Raw genomic sequence first — 22,892 nt, 5'->3', positions numbered from 1 at the left:
GCAGTGTATTGTTGAATACTCGTGTGTGTGTGTAATTCATAGATTGATTTAGTACTCAAAAGCATATCTAATGTCTTAATAAACAATTTTTTAGTACTTCGTGGAAGTTTTATAGAACTGATTTGTATTTGTCTTTGAGTACCTGTCATGGGATGTAGATCACCAAATTCTAGGGAAACCCCTTGATCCTTTGGGATGAGTCATATAATGTTGCTGGTAGCATGTACAGCTGGTGGGTTGGGTTGGAGAAGATGTCGTCCACAATCAATTCGGCAAATCTCCTTAAGTTTGACTCACACTTGTTTTGCAAAATTCCTGAGATTTCAACCTAAGTACCGATCGAAATTTCGAGATTTTGGACTGAAGTACTGATGAAATTTTGCCGAAATTCCGATCAACTAGTCAATTTCACTTCGCTGATATGTTTCATCTCAGCAATCTTGAAGCATCTGCAAAATTTCACATGATTTCAAAGCATGGTTGTATTGGAACATTGCCCTTCCATGCTTAAGTTGTAAATGAAGAGTGATGGTGTAAGCTTGGTGATTATATGGTAATGCATTCTAAAAACCTTCTTATGCTTTCTTTTAATTGCTACATTCTCTAGCTAGTCGTGGTAATTCATGAGCATGGTTTGTCATACAAGTCATCTAGTACACACTAATCTTTCACTAATGATTTGCTTTGGCCTCTAGGTTAATTCTTTTATCATTTGGAAGGAAGTTGTAACCTTGATTAGTGCTCTATATCTAGAAAGCTCCCTATATGTTTTGTCAAAATTTAATTAAGACAATTCCACTATAGACATTGTTAGAGAAACGCTTGATATAACATCATGTAATTTTTTTATGTAATAATGGTACCTTTGGGATGTGTTATTATATTGCTATTTACCTTGTATTGTGCTTTTATATTTTTTTATACCATTTACCTCCCTTTATACTACTATTAGGGTCTTAACTGAGAACAATTTGGTTTATACCAAGAAGATCTACAACAAAAGCTATTTACCATATTAGGAGAGTTATAAAAAGGTATAATAAGTGTGAGAATATGGACTTTATTGACCTAGAGAAAGCCTATGATAGAGTCCTTAGAGAGTTGATTTGGTGAGTACTAGAGAAGAGATTCTCAAGTAATATGTGGATGTAGTTATGTATGTTGGCCTAGACATGTCTTAGAAAAGTGGGGCCACAAGGTGGTGAGTTCCCAATTACAATTGAGTTACATTGAGGACCATCTTTAAGCGCATATTTATTTGCAGTTATAATGGATGATTTAACCAAAGATATTCAAGATGAGATTCCTTGGTGTATGTTTTTTGTTGATAATACTGTTTTGGTAGATGTGACACAAGTAGGGATTACCTCCAAGTTAGAACTATTGAGAATAACTTTGGAATCAAAAGGTTTTAATAAGTACAACAAATATGGATCTTCTATTGTGCAACTTTGGTCGTGATCAGGCGGATAATTAGGTGGTGAAACTTGACGAGGAGATTCTGCAAAGCAATTATTTTAGGTGCCTTGGCTCAATCACAAATAAAGAAGGTGATATAGAGAATGATGTTTCTCAAAGGATTAAAATACAGTGGATGAAGTGGAGAGGTGCATCAAGGGTTTTGTTTGGTCAACATATTTGTGTACAGCTTAAAGGAAATTTCTATAAGAACGTAGTCAGACCAGCTATGCATAATATTGAGTGTTGCACTATTAAGAAGTTTTATATAGATAAACTTAGTGTAGTAGACATTGAGATGCTAAGATGGATGAGTGGCAAAACTAGGAAAGATAAAGTAAAGAATGATCATATGAGAGCTTGGTCTAAGAATAGTCTGAGGTGGAACGACCACATTCAAAAGAGGCCTTTATCAGAGAAGTGATTTATTCCAAATTGAAGGGACTAGAAGAGCTACGGACGAACCTAAAATAACCTTAGGAGAAGTGTTGGGGGAAAATATGCATGGCTTAGGCCTTGTATCTAGTATGGCTTTAAATATAGCTGATTAAAAGGCAACGAACCATGCATGGTTTGAGGTCTCGTGACATCTTGGTATAGATCTGGTTGAGATGTTTTTCTGAGACCTCGAGATGAGATCTCATGCAAATCGAGACGATCCCCCAAAAGTACAAGATCTCTGCTGAGATCTTAATCAACTCGAGATGTCGATTTGAGATCTCGTAACTCCCAAGATAATTGGAATCAACTCAGGTTTTAAAAATACCACATCTCAGTTGAGATCTTGACACTCCTGCCTTGCTGCTTTTGGTGTTTTGGCCCCATTTTTTGCCAAAAAATTGGTCAAATCTCTGCCTAGGTTTCATTAAGAAACTATTTAACTCATCTACAACAAAGATCTATTGATTTTGAAACCAATCTTGAAGCAACGTGAGTGTTCTTCCGAAACTTCATTTTTTTTCAAAACTAGGTTCTACGTGGGTTGAGGTGGTACTGGTGGAATAGAGTTGGCGGAGCTGCCTAGTCAATGATTTTACTCTTCTACTCTCCATGGTGTAACTTATAAGTACACCAATGTGGTAATGTGAAATTGTGAACAATTGAACATTACAGTGTGTTATTTGACTATAAACCTTCATTTTTTTCACTTATTTCAAGTAATGGTTGTGTATTTGATGTTTTATTAGTTTTACATGTTCAATTCTTCAACATATCAGTTTTAAAGTTAGTCAAGTTTGAACTCATAGATACACTTGTTTTTCCACAATTTTAAGGCCACCACTATGTTTAGAAGGTCTAAAATAGGCTAAATACCAAATTCCAGCCCAAACTAAGCACTAAAACCCACTGAGATGGGCCCTTGAGTTGGGTAGAGTTGATCAAGGATTATTACTAAGCAGACAAGGTCTCGGTTTTATAAGGGACCAAGATCCCTGTCGAGATCTATATCTAAAACCATGGAACCATGTAGCCTAACCTATTTAGTTGGGTTAAGGCTTGTTGTTGTTCTACGTCCTTTTCGAGATGTGTGCAATTTCTAATTTCTTAAGTTAGTAAATCAGTATTGGGATGGGGCATCTCTTCTCTCCCCATACAATTGCACTCATCTCTCTCTTCTCCCCTTCCCTCTTGTTCTTACCGTTCACTTCTTTTTTCTTGTCTCTTTCCTTGATCCTTGATTCCTTCCAATTGGGTATCAATGCTAAAAGGTCTGGGGAACCACATAGCCTTCCCATTCAGTACAGTATTGCTTTTTTTTTTTTTGGGGGGGGGGGGGGGTGCTCCTTTTGTTTTCCACTTAGTTACAGAGATTAGTTTCCTTTTCCTGATATAAAAAATAAAAATAATGCAATTGATGCAATGCATCTCATCTCAATTAGCTTTTTGTACATCATCAAATTTTAACATCTAGATTAGGATCTCTAACATCAGCCATTTATGAACTTTCAATTTAGAATCTTTGGAGTTTACGAATCAAATGAAGAAGGAAAAAAAAAGAAGAAGAAGCAAAATGGTGGTCGCCTTGGCTCCAAAGGCATCCAAGACGCCAAGTTGCCCCGCATTATGGACATTTCTGATAAAGGGATCCATGCCTAGCCCCTTGGGATCCTGCTTGGATGCCTAGGAGACGCCTTGACAACTGTGAGTTTCCTTTCTGACTACTGTTGTTTCCTTTTTCAAGAGTTTAGTGTCTGAATTCTGCGCTGGTATTTGTTGGTGCTCAAGTCCAAGTGCCTGGGAACCTTACTGTTTAAAGTCAAAGAATCCTGCTGACTCTGGATTCAGTGTTGCTATCCATCAATCAAGCTTCTAAATTGAGAAACTCCATCAACAACCCATTGTTGATCAAGGTTTCTGCCATTGTTGAACAGAATCAGTACATTTTTCCTTACTTTAATTCCCTTTCTTTCTCATCCAATCATCCTCTTATCCAGCCCCCTTTCCCACAATTACAAATCTCCCAGACTCCATTGGAGGGCCATTCCCCTCTGCTGCTTCCTGTAACCAGAAAACCGAATCATCTCCTTCATAAAACCCTAAGTTCTCCACATTCCCATTGAGTTCCGTGAAATCCAGCAACTACAAGCCTAAATTCTAGCATAGCTAACCATCAAATTCAATCACAAATCTAGCCCTAGTTCTGTGATCTTGAAGATCTGTCCCTTGCCTGGCCCTGTCCAACCAAGGCTACATCAAGTCGAGGGTGGTTCAGGTACTTCACGTGTACCATTAGGGCTCCAAGTGGTACAAACTAGAAATGGGAGTCCTAGAAATCAACCATTATGACTTGGTCTTTTTTTTTTCCTATGAAACCATGTGATACTGGAGTGATTTCTGAGAAAGGAGACAACCAAGGATTAGAGATATAGTGGCTAAGATAACCTACTGTTCTAGATTAGCCATCTGAGTGAAGCAGGTAGACTGGACAATTTCTGAGTATTATAAGACATTTATTGGCTTTTGAGAGGTGTATGATCATTATAGGGTTCTACAACTGTCCAACCCAAATGATGAACTAAAGTTTTGAACACTAGAGAAAGGATGTGCCCCTTTCCCCCCTCCTTTCTGGGGTAAGAGAAAGAATGTGTTTCGCTAAACCTGGTTTATGGACCACTCTGGGTTTAAATCTTAGGTTGGTAGTCCTTTCTTCAGATGAAATTTTAGTTACTGGTAAAATGAAGATACCTGAAGAGTGGCCACGGAGATTTTACCATACTTTGAGCACTCTTTTCTGACTCAGTCTCTCACATCTAGTTCTCACAGAGATTGGTGAGATGGAGAATGAGGCCAAGGGCCATCCTTAGGGGTTGATAGGGTAGACACAGATGTGACCACTGGCAAATTTGGGCACACTAGAGAGTAGTAGTGGGTGCTCATGGTCTTCATATACATGGTGGCAGTAGATGAAGAGCTATAGCACACACCATAATGGTTGAAGCAGATCTTGTTGGCTATCCATCTGAGCGACAGGCAGATCATATTTCCTTAACATGGAAGGATGTTGCAGCATTTTGAAATGTTACATCACAGATGGGAAGCTCTACTACTCCCACAACACCAAGTTTTCTGGCTTGTGCCTTGAAGGTCTCTGTGTCTGCCCCCTGATGCGGCTTCTCAGGTCATTGGCTCGAGAGCAACTAGTCATATGATTGATATCTCAAAGTTATGGCTCATATTTTATTTGCTTTGGTAGAGATAAGATTATAGTTGCTGATTCAGTTCCTTTTATTTTTTGTAAAGGTAGTTTAGTGTCACTAGTTCTATTTTCTTGATCTGTTCTTCATGTTCCTGGTTTCCAGAAACTTATTATCTGTGAATCACTTAACCAAATTCTTGAACTTCTGTGTCATCCTATTCCCTTCTAGTTGCCTATTTCTGCCTTTTTATTTTTTTGGTGGATGAAAGAAGAATTTCATTAATAAAACAGAACTGCTAAGAGCAACAAAACAATATCCTTCATCAGGGTAGTTCAGCACCTGAACACTACTAGCAAACCTACTACAACTACCTTGAGGCATACTTCCGAAACACACATTTGACATGTTCCCAACCACAAAAAGCAAAATTGGGATTAACTCATAAGGCTAAGTTCTCTCCCTAGGTTTAGGAACAAGAGATAACAGGCCATCACAATTAAAATCAGGCTTCCTCCATGGCTCCACCTCAATTTTTAGATCTAAGGCTAATTTCCACCCTTTTAAAAGACCATCTAAAACTGCTTCAAGACATGAACAAGAGGTTTGAGTACCAATCAACTGGTTACACATCTCCCTTTTGCAACGATCATCAACGCCCATTGCCATTTCCTTGAATTGCTGTTGTTCCCTGCAATGATTATAATGTTTTTGTTAGTAGTATTCCAATTAATCTGATAAGAATATCCCACAGAATTCAAACCTCCATTTCCCTCTTCCCAGACCATTCTCACATCTGGGGATTTAATTTGGAGTTCCCCTATCCAATAATTTTTAGTATCAAGGATTTTCCCTGGGTTAATCCTCTTGCATGAGAACATGTAATCTTTCCTTGTCTTCCATATATAGTAGAAAGGTATAGCAAGGATAGAGAAGATAAATTCAAAACATTATATTTCCAATTAAACTGAACAGAGATATTAATAAAGAGATCAACAAGGGATTCAGCTCATGAAACTTCAGTTCTCATACCCAGAGGTCCACACACATGAATATGCTTTGCAGTGTTACAAGACAGCAACACATGCGATAAAGTTTCTTCAGCTGTGTTGTGAAAAATAGCAACGCAAATGTACATAATAAGAAAGAAAATTATCCTAGATTAAATTTCAAATTTAAATTTAAATTGAGATCTGTTAATAGCTAAAAACCTAGGGGTCAGATTTCACCATAACCAATCCTCCCACCCTTTGATCCATCTTTATAATCAGAATATTTTTTTCTGATTGATAGTCAAGATTCCCTTCCCTATTTACTAGTCTCTCTCAAGTACTAATAGAAATTCTCTCAATTGTTAATCCACTATATCTCTTTGCGAATTAAAACAACTAAGAGGTCATTAAATTTTATGGATTCCCATGTAACAACTACACAAACCATATAAGTATATTTCTATCCTAAATGTAATTCATGGTATATACTCCAACGAACTAAATACATAAATCCCCTATCAGTTCATTATGATAACGAATCAAATGATTAGTGGCCAAATTAATCAAAAGCATTAAGAACAGAAGTAAAAACTCAATGAAAACAATATTCAATAATTATATTGATGAATTCAAGAGTGGAAATTAAAAGTTACATTTGATCCTAGAAAGATTAAATTAGTTCATTCTAGAAATTAAAAATATCAAAGAAGAGATCGAGAACATTGAAAGAAGATGGTGAAGAACTTATTCCCAAGCTCCAATTCTTCTTCTCCAAGTCTCCAAAGCCAACCAACGTCTCTAAAATTCATCCTCTACCCTTCAGACGTCCTCAAGTTGGTGTTCTACTTTTCTTTCCTTGACTCAATTTGGTACAATTCTAATTTTGTAATCTTACTCAACCAAGCATAGATTTGGCGTACAAATTGGATTGACTTCAAGAGCTCAAATGCACAGTCCCATCGTTGAATTTGAAGAGTAAGAAGTTATGAAGCTGCTATCAAAAAATCAGCTTGATCGGACACCAAATGACCATCCGATGAAGAACTTGATTGAAACTGAACAAAGACACTCAAAAACTTGATTTTTCCTTCTTCCTTCTTTGATCCATTGTTGTTACAGCGATGAGGCGATGCGAGGCGATTTAGGCTAGTTGAGGCGATGAGTCGATGAGGCGCCCTCCAAGGCGCTTTTAAGGCGGTTGAGGTGTTTTAAGTAAAATTTTTAGTGTACATCTCATACACTCTAATTCATTATAAATCTATCATCTCTATATAACAAAAAAAACTACTATTAGCCTACCTCAAGTCATCCAACATACTACAAACCATACATAGTAGGTCCTAAATAAAAATCATGGGGAAAAATCGAAATAGGGGTTTAACATAAATGGCCAGAATTAGAGCAGAAATGAATCTCAGGGAAGGAAGTATGAATTCATGGCTCAATTAGTCGTTGGCAGCCTTGAATTGTACTGCTGCCTTATCAAATGCATAAACCAATCACAATATTTTGAGTTACAGAAAACAGATAACAGAACAGAGTTAAAAAGAAGAAGAAGACAAGAGACATACTGTCACCCGTCGCCTGAGAAGACGGTGAACAAATAGATTATTTAGGGGGAAAAAAGGAAAAGAAGTCGACGGAGAGAGGAAGCACCTACTGGAGTGCTGCTACAACTTGAGGTGGTTCAAGTGATGTTATTTGGAGTGCTGCACTGCCCGCTGCAATTTTAGACTACTGGCGCTACTGCCACTGCAACAGATTTGTACCATAATTTTTTGGAGAAAAAAAAAGGGAAAAAGAAAAAGAAGTCGCTGGAGAGTAAAAGCAGCTAATTGAGATGATTCGAGGGACGTTATTCTCTTCGCCGGAGAGCCACTGCAAGTTTTGACAATCGGCGCTGCGAATGGTTTGTACAAACCTATTTAGAATCTTAAAAAAAAAAAAAAGAGGAAAAAGAAGAAGAAATAAGCCGGAGGAAGTAGAAGAACTTACCTGCTACTGCTTGTCGCCTGTTGCTGTTCTTGCTGGAGTGTTGTCATTGGAAGAAAGGAAGAAAAGAAGTCGCCTGTCGCGGCTTGCTGCTTGTCGGTGTGTTGTCGCAGGAATGGATGAGAAGAAGAGAGAAAGAGATTAAGGATTAGAGTGAGAGTGAGTGTGAGACTCAAGTCAAGAACTTATTCTCTTTTGATTTTGTTTGTGTGTTTTTATTTTTTTATTTTAACATTTGATCACATGTAGCGTCATTATAAATACGCATATAGTTTCAACCAATAGATACTTTACAATCAAAATCTAATAAGTAGTTCAATATATGCCTTCGATTTGGCATATTTCATGTGATTTATATATATATATATATATATATATATATATATATATATATATATATATATATAAAATATATAATAAAATAATAAAAAAAAGGCGGTGCCTCATATCCCAAGGCTGTCGCCTTATTGCTTGAAAATAAGGCGACGCTGATTTGAGGCGCCTAGACGCCTTAACAACTATGCTTTGATCTAGTCCCAGATAGGAAATAAAATCTTGACGCATGTAAAGAATCCTTCTCTCCACCTTTTTGACTTGAGGAAGCCTCTAGAGTCTCCTCTAACTTGATGAAAAAGACTTTCTTTTTTGAGTGGAATAATCCAGTTTGGTTTTTTAAGATTCTTTTCGCAGAATTTCCCAGTAATACCCCTGCAAATTTGGTTGATTTCCTGCAAGCACAAATAATAAATCTTAATTAAAATTTGCTAAGAATTATATAAAATCACCAAAATTATAGAAATAAAACCAATTAATTTGTAGATATAAAATCTACTCATCCAGCTGTCACTTAAACAACAGAAACCAAAATATTTGGTCCAAACCTTTTGTTATAGCATTGACTGCAAGACCATTGTGAAGGTTAAATTTTCTGAACCTGTCCTAGAATTTTATCTTAATTACATCCAAATCAGAAAAATTGGATGATATCTCAGTTGCAATAAGTTTGGATGAGAACTTACCTGTTTTGCAGAGAGAATAGCTCCACAAATCATGATCATTCTCCAATCTGATTTTGATTATTTCATAAACAAAATGGGGTGTGAAAAGGGATTGCAACAAGTCCAGATTCCATTCACCATTCAGTCTAAGATCACTAACCTTCAAGCAACGATTAGAACCGACCAAAGAAGGAATCGACTTTGATGGTAATGAACAAACCCAAGGATCATACCAAACCACTGTGGAATCCCCATTCCCTAAAGACTTAATAAAAAAAGGTCTCAGAGTAGGAAGAATTTTGACTATACTATTCCAAATTTTAGAACCTCTCTTTCTAAGGGTTCTAGGGTCAAAAGGGGAGTAGAAAGGGAAGTATTTCCCCTTAATAATTTGGGCCCAAATTGAAGAGCTGTCAGAAATTAACCTCCATGCAATTTTATGCAGCAGAGCCAAGTTATGTATTCTGGCATTTCTCACCCCTGCACCACCCAACTCAGCAGGTTTGAAAAAATCACTTTTACTGATTGAAAAAATCACTTTTACTGATTAAAAAAATTTCGTTTCTTAGCCACATTCCCATTCCAAAACTTGAAAGCTAAAGAGTCTAATTTGTCAGAAGTAGACAGCTATTTCAAAACAACTCATTTGCTATGTAGGAATGGAACTAAGAACATATTTAATTAAAACAAAATTTCCTCCAAGGAGGAGGAGAGACAAACTAAAAGACAACGTCTCGGTAAATCAAGGAGTAAAAAGGCATTCAATAAGGCTAGGATCAAGAGGGTTAGAAGAAGAACAGATCTCTTTAAAAAATTGGCAAACTCCAGAGCAATGTCTCTAGGGTTTGTAATTCTCAAACCTTGCGCATTAATCAAAAAATCAATTTTATTTTTGTGTATAAATTTTGAAGGCCAAGAGATAATATTGGTGCCTGTTTCTACATTCGGTGGCACAGAAGACTATTTTGGTGGTGATCATAAAGAGAAACAAGAATATCTTTTTGAGTATAGCCAATCTTATATATGTGGGCTTTGTGTGAGCATAGCAGCATTAGTACTGTTGGTTTTTGTGTTGTTGTGGGCCTCAAATTGAGGCCCACACCACACCCCTGATTACTGTGTTTTTGTGCCTGGGCTGTGAGGGCCCTAAGCCACAACGATAGGTCAATGTGCTCCTGGGCACCTGACCTGGAGATGTGGGTCATCCGAGGCACATTAGCATGGCATACTCCTGTTCGAATTAGTGTTTGAAACCAAACTTCTCCTCAGGATAATAGGTGGGGTGAGCTTTGGCAACTTCTTGGGTATGTGAACTCCTATAGTTGAGAGGGCTCATTCAAGAGTAAAGCTTTGACATTAAGGCTCATATGAGACTCCTAGTAGTGTATCTCACAGTCTTGTGCATGATGAGCACATTTATGTGTGAAATCTTAGGCTATAAATCATGCATTTTACATACTTAGAGTGGAGCATGATGCATTTTACACGCTTAGACCTTGGGTATTATGTTGTTTTTGTAGATTTTAGGACTTTTCAAGATTTAAGCAGACATTTGGAGTTTTGGGTATGAAACATGCAATTTTACACGTCAAGAGGCCCGTTCAAATTCTCAAATGCGAAAATGGGCGTGATCTGGAGCATGATGGGCTAGAGATGTGATTATGGGCTAACTCCAAAATATTTTAGAAATAAAGAAGAACATGGAGAGAAAGAGTCCTTGCATGCTCTAATATTTTATTTCCTATTTGGAACTTGATCAAAGAAGGAAAAAGTGGAAAAAGAATCATATTCAGAGAAGGAAGAGGGGAAAATCCCGTTTTTGAGTGTCTCTGTCCAGTTTTGATCAAACCCTTCATCGAATGGTCATCTAGTGTCCGATCAAGCTGATTTTTGGAGGAGAGCTTCACAATTTCTTGATCCTCAAATCCAACGGTGGAATTGTGCATTTGATCTCTCTAAGTCAGTCCGATTAGTACACCAAAACCCTCCTTGGTTGAGTCAAATAGGAACTCTGAGTTTGATTAAAATTCTGTCAAGAATCATATCCCATGTAATCTAGGAAATTACTTTATAAAAGGAGAGCATACTCCAGCAAGGGAGAATGTTTTTGGAGCTTTGGAGGAGCATACTTTCTTTTTTCTTTAGTTTATTTTAGGCCGTTTACACTTTTTCTTTCTCTTTAGTTTATTTAGGCTTTCTCTAGTTTTATTTCATTGCTTTGTGGGATTCTAGTTTCTAGATTGAATGTTTAAGTTCAATTTTTCTATGTAATGCAACTTCAATTTCAAGTTCAAGTTCTAGTTTCAAGTTTGAGGATTCGTTTTTCTTTGGGTCTAGCAATTGCAGATCTAGAATGAGTTGTTAGGGTTGGTTGAGATTCGAATCGTTTGTTCAAGTTTTTTTTTTTATTCAATATTCAAAGATGCAAGTAACCTTCGCCAATAATCTTTTCTCCCCCCTCCATTCCCGCTTCTATCTACCCCTCCATATTCTTAACTTAGGATTTATTTTTTAGCATTTATTTATTGTTCTCCTTTACCCCTAGGTCTTTGATCAAAGATGCCTACAGTCATGCCTCTCTTTGGTTAAGGTTTCCATTTTCCTTTTATTGCTTTGTTATTTACTTTCTACAATTTTTTTCTCGCATTTATTTATTGTTCTCCTTTCCCCCTAGGTCCTTGATCAAAGATGCCTACAGTCGTGCTTTTCTTTAGTTAAGGTTTCCCTTTTCCTTTTATTGCTTTGTTATTTACTTTCTGCAATTTTTTTCTCTTTAATATTTGTTCCCCCGATCGGTGGATTGTAAGCTATGGAAAAGGGTCCACGGTCAAAGTCATCCTAATTATACTCCCCTTTTCTCGATCCAGAGCTGACAATCGGATCACTTCCCTTTTATTTATTTATTTATTGTTCGCATTTTTTTCGCCTTTTATTTATGTGTTTTATTTATTTATTTATTTGTTAGATGATGAATGGTTTGGTTATGTTTGTTTTATTTTTTAGTCTCAATTCGATCACTTTAGATGTATGTGTTAGGACCGCTCATTTAGTTTAATTAATTAGTTAAAATTTTGGATCATTGCAGTCTCACATTACCATTAAGAGGTTAAATTCTAAAGTGACATGTCTCTTTGAAATCGACCTGTTAACTACACGATACTGTGGGCTTGCAGTTATTTTTATTTTGCAAACAATGCACATGATCATATCAAACATATTGAAGTCGATCGTCTTGTCATTTAAGGAGTGATTTATTATCTTATTAATTAACTTGTATTGTGTTAACTTTTTTTACCTCCCTACAACAATCATCTCCCTAGTCTCTCGCCCCTTCCCTTACACTATCCTCTTGCTTACCTTGATCGTTGCTCACTTCTGGTTTTTACCTGTTTCTTGTTTTTCATATTTTGCATCATTAAATTTGCTTGAAATAACTTCAAGAAACGGGTTCCTTCACCTCCCTATAATCTTTTGTTATTTGCTTCATCTAATGACGGAACTATGTTAAAGGCGAACCCGGGGGGGGTCCCCCCCCCCCCCGGCGGGGGGGGGGGGGGGGGATTTTTTTCCTATGCAGCCTTACAACAACAAATTTTGCTTGGAGGCTGTTTCAATAATGATGGAACTATAAACATTCATCCAAAAGAAATGATGGAACTATGATGAATATACGTGAAATAAAATTCATGCATTTGCTCGCCTAACTTAGCCACATAGACTCATTGGAAGCCATTGAATTTTTCTTAACTGGCTGATACTGTGATCAATAATTTGCAGTATTTTAATACTTCAAGCTTTTAGTCCAGTTTTCTGCAGAACTACTTTCTTCTTCTTTCTTTTTTTTTTTCCTTAACTGGCTGTGGGTTACTTAGTGGTCTGTGTGGTGTTGTGATGCAGTTTCTATATGTTTGGAGTCTCCATTGAAGTATGCATACAATTGGCAGAAGACTGGTCGGATGATTTATGTAAATTGACTCTCATTTGCAGCTAGGTCATAGGAGAAACCTTGCCCATCCGTCTCTACTTCTGTAAGGATGGTACAAAGTCTGTTTCTCTCTCTCTCTCTTGTAAGTTATCTGTTAGTCTATTTCTATTTGATTGCTTCCTGTGTATTTCTTGATTTTGAGGTTATAAGTTAGGTTGATGTGAAGCTTTGTGCATCTCCATGTCTCAGTAGCTTGTACAGGTTCACTCTGAAAGAGAAAGTTGAATCCAGCGTTCAACGATGACTTCGCTTTCAACATTAGAGGTCACAAGCTTGGTTTACCAGAAAGAATTGTTTGAGGTCTAAAGTGCAACTTATTGTGTAAATGTGATGTTATTTTGGCACCCAACAGCACCATCACTATATGTAGTTGTCTGCTTGAAGAATCAACAAGCTTCCTCTATGCGCACACTTCCAAAATCTCAGCATGCTGTATAAAAGAATTAGGTCAGTCATTTCTTTTGTAGCTGTATTCTAGTTGAAAGCACTTCCGCACACAGCCAACGCACATAATCTAGTTTTTTGTTTTTTATTTTTTATTTTTATTTTATTTGGTAAGAGATCTGTGTTAGCTAAGCTGAATTAACTGTGTTACAAAATCCTGTTAAATATTGTATGTTGTTCAAATATTATGTGCAGCTCAGATTTTTTTTTTCTTCTTGTCTTGATATCTTCATCATGAGCATTTGGTACAAACTGTCTCTTCTGTTTTGTTAATAATACAAACTGTCTCTTCACCCAGTTAATAATTACAGTTCCTTAGGGTTTGGAAGTTGCTAGTTACATAAAATTGCCATGATTGACCACAGTATGTGTTCTTCCAATTCCGATCAGCCTCTACACTGTATTTGATGCTCGTACTGATGGTTTTTGGGCATTTGCTGGCTGATAGCCCTGACCTCTGCTTCTTTTGTTCTTCCTGTGTTGACATGAAGCGTGCCGAAAAAAATAAAGCCCCTTGTTTTAGGCTGCGTTTGTTTGCAAAGGTGGGGTGGGAAAAAAAAATATGTGGGTCCCATGTGTAATGGGGTGAGGGAGAAGGAAATGAAAGAAAAGAGTTTTGTGGAAAAGTGATAGTGGTGGTTGTCTGATGATGTGACAGCTCAACTTTTCCACTCCAAGTCATCTTAAAACCCCACATATTTGATGGGACTTTGTGGGAAACTTGTCTCTCGCTTTTTTACCCCAAGCAACCAAACAATCTACCATTTTGGGATTTAAGGGAAAAGTAAGAAATCTACTCTCATTTTTCAAGAATTTTCCCACCCTTTTTTTTTCACCCCACATTATTCCAGCAAACAAATGCAGCCTTTAAAGAAATGAGTTGGGATTTTCTTTTGGGGGTAATTTCATATTCCCAATAGGGAAAATGTTGTATTGATGACTTGGGTTGTTGAGAGGAGTCAGTTTCAGATCAAAAGAGAACTGGTTTGTGCTCTCCAGTTTTCTCTGCCATCACAATGTACCCATAAATCTACATATTCACGTTTTCTCTGAATTAATGAATGTGATATTTATATCCATTTGGTTGTGAAAATTCCTAGATTCATGAAATTTAGAGATTCATCTTTTTACATTAAAAACGTGAATATGTAGATTTATGGGTCTGCCCCTACTATAAAAGCGCTAAACATTTGCGTATTCTCAAAAATCACGTCGACCAAATAGCTTTTCAAGAGGAATTCACAGATTTTATTCCAACCAAACAGTTAATTTTATGAATTATAACTCCATAGATTTGAAATCTCCATACTCATGTAACAAAACAAATCTTTAAGAAGTTGTGTGCGTATTTTATAATTAATACCTAAGCCTAGATTCCGATTTGATTTATAGAAATTTCAACCTCAACCAAATCGACGATTCCAAATATGGATTTCAGTCTTCTTGATCTCTAAGCTCCCATGGTCGAACCCCCATGAAATTAAGTGCAACTTTTTCTCTGTTCTTCTGTGGAACAACAAAAAATAAGTACAAGTTCGACGGCTGTCGAATCAATTTCTTGGCAGGGCTTTCAACATTGAAGGATGATTTGATTTAGACACGAAGAGTTTACCGAAATTGATTTAAGAAGGAAAGACATGCATAGCTTGTAATAGTCAAATACTCAATTTTATAAAATCTGTAAATCAATAGATTTCATGGTTAGTGTCTGATTTCTAACCCAAAAAAAAAAATGGTTAGTCCATAGAGTAGTTTCAGCACAAAAACCAATTGTAAGATCAAGAAGAGGCGTAGAAGATTGGTGTTCAAGGACTAAAGGTTGACTATCCATTGGAGAAGAAAGATCAACCAAACAAAAACTGTTCATCAACTAGAGCCAGTGGTTAAGAATGGATAAGTTGGACAAAGAGGAAGGTTTAGCAGCTTCTTATTTCGAGCATTCCAAAGGTAATGCCAGGAAACAATCACAATTTGATAAATAAAAGAGTCTTTCAATAGGATTACTCTCCTTAAACCACCGAGCAACTTGCAAGAGCTCTACAAGCTCAATATTAAAAAGTGTTGAGTTTGGGTGCCTTGTATTCGACGAGTTCATATAATTATAGTTTATAATTGGAACAGGGTTTTGGGTCAATTACTTGTACGAAGATAAAATTAAAATTATATGAGGATAAAGGTTTTAGGTTTCTTTATAAATAGCCTATGAAGGATGGGGAGACAAACAAAGAGTAATATTTTGTGAGATTTTTAAAAAAAAACAGTAAAATCTCTTTTTCTCTTTGATGGATTATGCTTGCAATTTTGCCAAACCACGTTAATTCTTTTGTAGTTGTGAATGTATTTTGCTTGTGTTCCGTCTCCAACAAAAAGATGCCATTTAGACTCATCAGCAACATAACAAGAAAAACACTTAGCTGAAACACCCTTCCAAGATAATGTGGAAGGAAGCAAATATATACCAGAATTTAAAAGACCTTATTAGTTGATTATATTTTACATAATACAAGATTTTGTTGGCCCAGGGTTAGGATATTTGCACACCCAAACCTGCTCTTAGGTTGAAAATCCAGATTAGATTCGGATTTGAATTAAGGCAGGTTTGGGCAAGTTAGGGTCATCCAAAGTATTATTGAAACCCTACACACCAAACTTGATTGGATGGTAGGCTATTGATCAATTCATAAGAGAGGAGCCGAATGATCCAATAGGTCTATAGGTCCACTAGAGAGGGGAGAAAAAACTAAATATGTATTATGTAAACTTACCAGTTCTTGTGTGAAACCAATTTTATACATTCTTGTGTCGATGTTGTTATTATTTATTTTTTTTTTATTTAAGAAATTAACGTTTGATTAGTTTTCAAGCAAAAGCATTAGGAAAGGAGAGGCAAGTAAAAGGGTTTTTGAGTTTTCCAAGTAGGGGTGGCCTTGAGGACTTTTACAATCGAGACCAAGGTGCAAAGTATCGGCGAGATTTCACCTTTCGCTGGTTTTGGCAACCAGCAAATCGGCGACGACATATTTGCACAATTTCGTTCTAAGGTTGAAAAAATTGATAAGATAATAAGGCAAAGGCTTAAAACGTCAAGTCATTTTTTCAGCAAAGACTTAACACGTCAAGTTATTTATTCACCATTTTCCTAAAGTTTTACGACCACTTGTGTAGTTAGAAATACCAAACGTTAACTCATTTTCTTCACTTGAATGATAGAAGACGAGAAGGGCCTTTTATTTTTCAAAAGAGAGAAGATGATGAGATGACTCTTGAATGGCACTCATCTTGTTCTTCAATGTCTAATCCTATTCCTCGGTTGGATTGTGTCTTTCCTGTCTAAGAGCTCTCAGCCCATTCCACCATCTTCTCTTAAAGATGGAAGTCGCCGGACTTCCATAATAGAGCCCTATGATCGTAGCTCACATTAAAAGGTTTGAAGAACTCCAAAGAGCAAGCGAGGTGAAACATCCATGCAGAACCAGATATTGAAGCACCATCTAAGAACTCGACATACTTGCCGACAATCTACAACTCCGCAACTTAAGAACAAAAGTTGAGATCCGGCGAAGTTTCGGTGATATTTGCTAGTATTTCGCTAGTTAGTGGAAAAATCGGTGATTTTCTAGTGATTTTGGTAAAGTATGTTTTTTTACCAACCTTTCGTATAGCCATATAAGGGTGAATTTCGTTGAAATGTTTTATGTTGATTTTTATCAAGATTTTGTTGAACATGACTTGCATATTCTGTGAAAACCATTCTGCACAACTATTTTTTTTTTACTATTTCCTTATTGAGGAACAAAAGTTTGTCGTGAATATAAAATCGTCAAAACTTACTAGAAAATATTAACAAATGCATCTGAAGTGGAATTTTATCGAACCATTATCTTGTCTATTTCTAACAAGGAAATGGATCCAATTTTATCCATTCCATTTCCTTGTAAAAAATGGGCCATCCATTTCATTATAGATGTGTGACATGTGTTATAATATTACATTAAATGATTGAAATTCATTTATAAGTCATATCAACCTTTTAAATGATATGACTTGCAAATGGACGTCAACCTTTTGATGTAATGTTGAAACACTTGCTAATGGAGGGTTAATAAAGCGATTAAAGGCCCAACCTCCTACGGGGGTCTTGTGTTCGCACCGATTCGACATTAATATTCTCGTTCCCATCCCAGGTATATTAGAAACTCTTAATCTAAAAAAAAAAAAAAATGTTGGGACACATGTCACATATCTACAAGCAGAAATAGTGAGAATAATGTTGCCATCCGTATTAGCAAATAGTATTTCAGTAAACTGTGCAGAGAACCATATAATCTAATCACATAAATACTCTGTATTTCTTTCCATGAGATTTAATTTGAACTTCTACCGAAAAAATAAAAAAATGTAATTTGAAAAAAGATACCAAACTCACCCTTCCGGTAGTGGTAGCCCGTAGCCACTGCCCGGCGGTATTTTACCTTTGCAACCCTGGACTTAGAGTTCTGACGCACCAGTGGAAGGGAAATCAATCGGTCAGCTCAGCTCAGTAATCATCCAAATTTGGAGATCTGTACTCTGTAGAGTTACATCATTTGTTTCGGAATTCAGTATCTATATGAAGACAGTAGGCTTCCTGCCCTAGAGAGAGAGAGAGGAGGTTTGGTCCGACCAAGCGGGGTCGGAGAATCCTTGTCGGAGACTATTCTCATTGTCTTTTGGTTTATACATGATGGCTTGAAGGTTCTGCTTCCGTTTTTGATGCTCTTTGCTGCCATTTAGCTATATTTCTGAAACCCTGAGAAAATCCCATTTCGTTAACATTTCGCAGATGCTGTAAAGATGGTAAGTACTGTAACTCATCTCCCGTTACTTGATGCAGATGCAATGCTAGTATTTTCTACCAAAAATAAATGCAACATTTCCAGTTGTAACTCCTGGTTCTCATTTCCTGATAAAAATAAATAAGTTCCCGAATCCCCCATTTAGTTTGCTTGGTTTCTTTTAGAATAGCTTAACCGTGGGAACGATTTTTTCTCCCCCACATTTAAGAACTCTTCGGGAATTGCAGGATAGTTATGTTCCCATTAAGTATTAGTTTTATTTCTTTTAGAAGATGTAATGGGTGGATGGCTCTGCTCCTCAGACTCACGATTTTTTCTGGGGTAGTCTCCAAATGCATCAGCTGTCGGACACTACTGGACTTTCAGCCATTGGTCTTGTTTTCAGCTTATCTGTTAGTTAGCATGCTATCTGTGTGACATAGCATGAAAATGACGCAACTATAGTGTATGTACAAATTCTGAAACCCTGAGATTCTCCAAGTGTTATTTTTCTGTTGATATCAATCTACATTTGGGTCTTATAACCTTTTGTGGTTTTATTTTAAGTTTTAAAATTAGTTTTTTCATTTTTTTTAGTTTGATTGTCATGTTATAGTGTAGGACTCACGAGGCAAGGTAATGGTAATTAGGGGTCTAAAGGCCATTCATGGCCTTGATCATGAGTGATGAGGTGAGCTATGAATATTGATTGGAAAGAGTCCTAGAGTCCATTTATTGCCTTCTTGAATCCTTGATCACAGGAGGTGGGTTAATTATTAATGGAATTTAAAAGATTAACTCCATTTGAAGGCATGAGTTACCATTGTTGACTCTAAATGTCTTATATGCACATTCATGACTATTTATAGCCATTACCATGAGCCGGAAGTTGGGGGGGGGGGGGGATGGAACAATTGAATAGGTTTAATTTCCAATTAATGGCCATAGGCTTAATTATACATTAGTGGGGAGGTGGGTTAAGGTAAATTGATTTGGTTTAATTCCCAATGCATTTTCATAAAATTAATTTTCCAATTAAATTGGCATTTAGTTGGAGGTTTTCTTTGAGGAATTCAAGGGGTGCAAAGGTTGGTCTTGGGTTTATTTAAACCCAACCTTATTCCTTGCAAAAGCACATATTAGTATATTACATACTTATTTTACTCACTTATTGCAAATGGAATTTTATTTCTTTTTCTTTTTTCAATTTCTTTTAGTTTGTGCAAGCCTAGATGTGTTTTGGCTTAGCATTATGCTCCTTGGAGGTACTAAGAGAGTTGTTTCATCTTTTAGTAGAGGTTGTTTTATCTTAGAAGTGGTGGTGCATAACAACTCTTGATAATGAGGGACATCAGTTACTTTAAAGGCAGCACTCAAGGTGTGACTTAACCTCATTTGAATTGGTGGTTTGCTTGGTTATGATTTTGAGATCAAGATCTTGAATTCAGCTAAGGATCTTCACATCTCATTTATATTGTATTTTTCTTAGTTCACGTGGTTGTTAGTTGTAATACAATTATTTGGCTAGTTTGAGGTAATTGATTTCTGTAAAATCTCATGCCTTATCTTGGAGATCTAAGTTTCAATGAAAATGACAACACTAGCAACAATGTTGATGATGGAATTATCAACATAAAAGATCCTTCAAATAACGTTGAAGGAACCATCAACAACCAAAGAGACGGAATTTTTGCTAGACGTAATGGTAAAGAACTTCCTCTTTTTCCTACCAATGACTCTATCCCACAAATGTTATCTCGTTAGTGACAAAGTTTATCCAAATATAGGCAAATAATGATGTTTGTATTAACCAGAATTGCAGTAGCATTTGCTTTGATTGAGCCCATGCCAAAATAATGTAATCATTCTGTAAAGAAAGGCAAAAGGAGGCTTGGATTCAAGCGAATTATCGATACAAGAATCGGATCTTGAATGCATTATTGGATGACTTATACGATGCGTATAAATCGTTAGAAATGCGTTTATGATTTGGAACCCTTCGGTAAAAAACTACTCTTTTGAAGATGCTAAGTCAAAGAAGTACTTGGTGGCTAACTTTCTAACTTTTGTTGTAAAAGATACTGACACCATTTTAATCTGAATTCATTTGTTTCAAATTTTTGTTGAAAAATTTGCCAAGGAAAAAAATATGTTCTCCTAGAAGAACTCGTGACCCATGCCTCGATTTAAAAACTCTAATCTTCTTGAATGCTTGCAAGTTGTTTATGAAACATAAAAAGATGGAGTTGACCTTAAACCATTTGGTTGAAAGGATTAAAATTGAAGCAAATATTCGGCACAAAGCCAGGGGTGAAAAAGGCATTAGGGAAAGACGTCTAAAAGCGAACTTGGTAGAACCCAACGAGCAAAATAAGAAAATGAATAATTGTCAAGACAGTGATGAGTCTTCTAAGAGTCTTCTCTTAGAAAGAAGAAATTAACTTAGTTTATTTGTGGTAAGGTAGGACATTTCAAGAAACGTAGGTTTAAGAAGAAAAATTCTAAAAAGGTGAACCTTATTGAAGACAGTGTCTTCCTAGCTATATAATCAAATATTGGTTGAAAAATTGAAATATTGGGTATTAAACAAGGTAAAAAATTCGATCAAAATGAACATTTCGACCTAAACCGGATACTTTTTTCCTGATTCTTGAAAACTCAATTTCAAGCCTCAAATGCACTCAAATTGATTTGGATTTTTGCATACTAGCTATTCCAAGCATAATAAACACTATAAAACTACTAGTTTACTAAAAAACTACTGAAAATGTAACATCCAACATTCCAAGTATATAGTACATGAATCAGAGAAGAAGCTGGAATGTTATTACTTACAAGTCTAGTCTATTCAAGCCTCAAGGTCTCCCTCTTCCGTCTGCACCCCATACAAATGACAATATAACTCCCATGATGTTTGCCCCCGCCCCATATAGTTTTGGACATAGTCAAGAACTGCACCTCTGTATGTGGCCTCATCCATATGCATAAGATTCCCTAACGGTGGGAAGTTGTGAATCTCCAAAGGAATTGGTGGTGGTGGGCCTTGTGGCTGTGGAATAGTGTGGAAGATCTGCTCAACAAATGAAAGAGCACCCTGCCCCTGGCTCTCAGGACTAGGAGAAGGATAAGGATACTGATAAGGTCGCAGTGGCTGACTCCGATAATCGACAGTGGGAGGGACACCATAAGCTCCATAGGCCGTTCCATAACCACAAGGCTCCGGTCGTGGCTGACTGGCCTGACCCTGAATCTGATAGCCAGGAGGGACACCATATGGTCCATAAGGACCATAACCATAAGTCGACTCGGTAGAACCAATACTCTCCACAGCAGTATCATATGAGGACTCTATAGGCCTATGCCATTTGGATCCTCTGGAGGTGGAGGAGTCTCTAGCATCATCAATGCTCATCGATCTCATAGATCCCACCAAGCTCTCGGCATCGGATGGACGGTAGGACCCATATGATGGCGTGTCCTCTGTGCTCCAGCCGTGCTGTCTCCCCTTCCCCTTCCTCGAATATGTAGAGGAACCATTTTTGCCTCGAGATGTAGCTCCAGAATGGTCTGAATCCTGTGTCGCGTGGGTGAACTGACTCTCTCCTGTGAATCTCGGTGGTCGTCCTCCCCCCTTGACTCTCACGTACTGCTGGTGGTGGTGGTGGTGGTCTGTCCCTAGGATCAGCTGAATCTTGATCACGAGGTCCCACACCCTCCTTATCCCCTCCATCATCATCATCACCGTCACCATCACCACCATCGTCGTCATCGCCGGAGGCCTGAGTCACCTCATCCTCAGTGTCGGACCAGAAAATCAAATCCTCACTCTGGGTGGATGCACTAGGGTGTGGCACGAAGGGACGGGCGAGCTCTGCATGTGGCCTCCCCTCTTGGGCCATAAAGTCCCCCACATCAGCCCCCATCTCCTCTGCAATCTGACTATTGGGAAGACCTCCATCCTCATCCAGCAATCCGTCTCCACTATCCCTGATCCAGTCAACTACTGGGTTATCATCATCATCCATCTCAAATATGTCGGCCAACTTGATATTGGTGCTCTCTCTATCCATCCCCTATCTAATATGATTCTCTCTCAGTCTCATATTATAGTGTAGGTAGACAAGGTCCTCTAGACGCTTCACACCCAATCGGTTGCGCCTCTTCGAGTGAATGAGGCTGAAGGTGCTCCAATTTCACTCACAACCAGTGGCAGAACATGTTTGGGAGAGCACTTTGCTTGCAATCCTACTCAAGTTGTGTGAATCACGTCCAAATTGCAACCACCACTCACCTGCAACAAACATAGACTCCAAGTCATTTTAATACTTAAATAACTATATTAAATATAGAATATAATAATTAAATATATAATGAAATAAATGAATGAACTTAACTGCAGGGGCGGTTTCCCGTCCCAATACGGCCACAGCACGACCGAAGCTCCCAGTGGCATCCCTAAAAGCCTTTATCTAATATATAAAGAGAAAAAACAATAACTAGTTACTAGGTTAATGACTTAGTATAAAACTGCGAATTGTGAATATCAAATGATTCTAATCACTATCTCACCTCCA

At 37.3% G+C, this 22,892-nt stretch overlaps 2 protein-coding genes across 5 annotated transcripts in view; both read left to right on the top strand.

The window, feature by feature from the left end:
- The window catches only part of LOC149028341 (uncharacterized), an 82,006-nt gene extending 67,535 nt beyond the window's left edge, over positions 1-14,471 (top strand). For 3 of the 4 annotated variants that reach the window (XM_089135949.1, XM_089135946.1, XM_089135942.1), the window contains exons 9-10: positions 12,973-13,142; positions 13,250-14,471. The gene's annotated coding sequence lies outside the window, so the exon portion shown is untranslated. The remainder of the gene's footprint in view (positions 1-12,972; positions 13,143-13,249) is intronic. The other variant, XM_089135953.1, reaches the window with a different exon arrangement.
- Positions 14,472-17,897: 3,426 nt separating this feature from the next.
- Positions 17,898-22,892, top strand: part of LOC149028340 (uncharacterized) — a 32,045-nt gene continuing 27,050 nt past the window's right edge. Inside the window, exon 1 of the mRNA XM_089135935.1 lies at positions 17,898-18,340. Within this exon, the coding sequence (XP_088992061.1) occupies positions 18,338-18,340 (3 nt within the window). The 5' untranslated portion in view covers positions 17,898-18,337. The remainder of the gene's footprint in view (positions 18,341-22,892) is intronic.

The sequence above is a fragment of the Hakea prostrata genome, chromosome 1 (assembly GCF_041222555.1).
Source record: "Hakea prostrata isolate BN-2017 chromosome 1, UWA_Hpros_2, whole genome shotgun sequence".
Taxonomy (NCBI): Eukaryota; Viridiplantae; Streptophyta; class Magnoliopsida; order Proteales; family Proteaceae; genus Hakea; species Hakea prostrata.
This window is presented reverse-complemented; position numbering and strand designations above follow the sequence as displayed.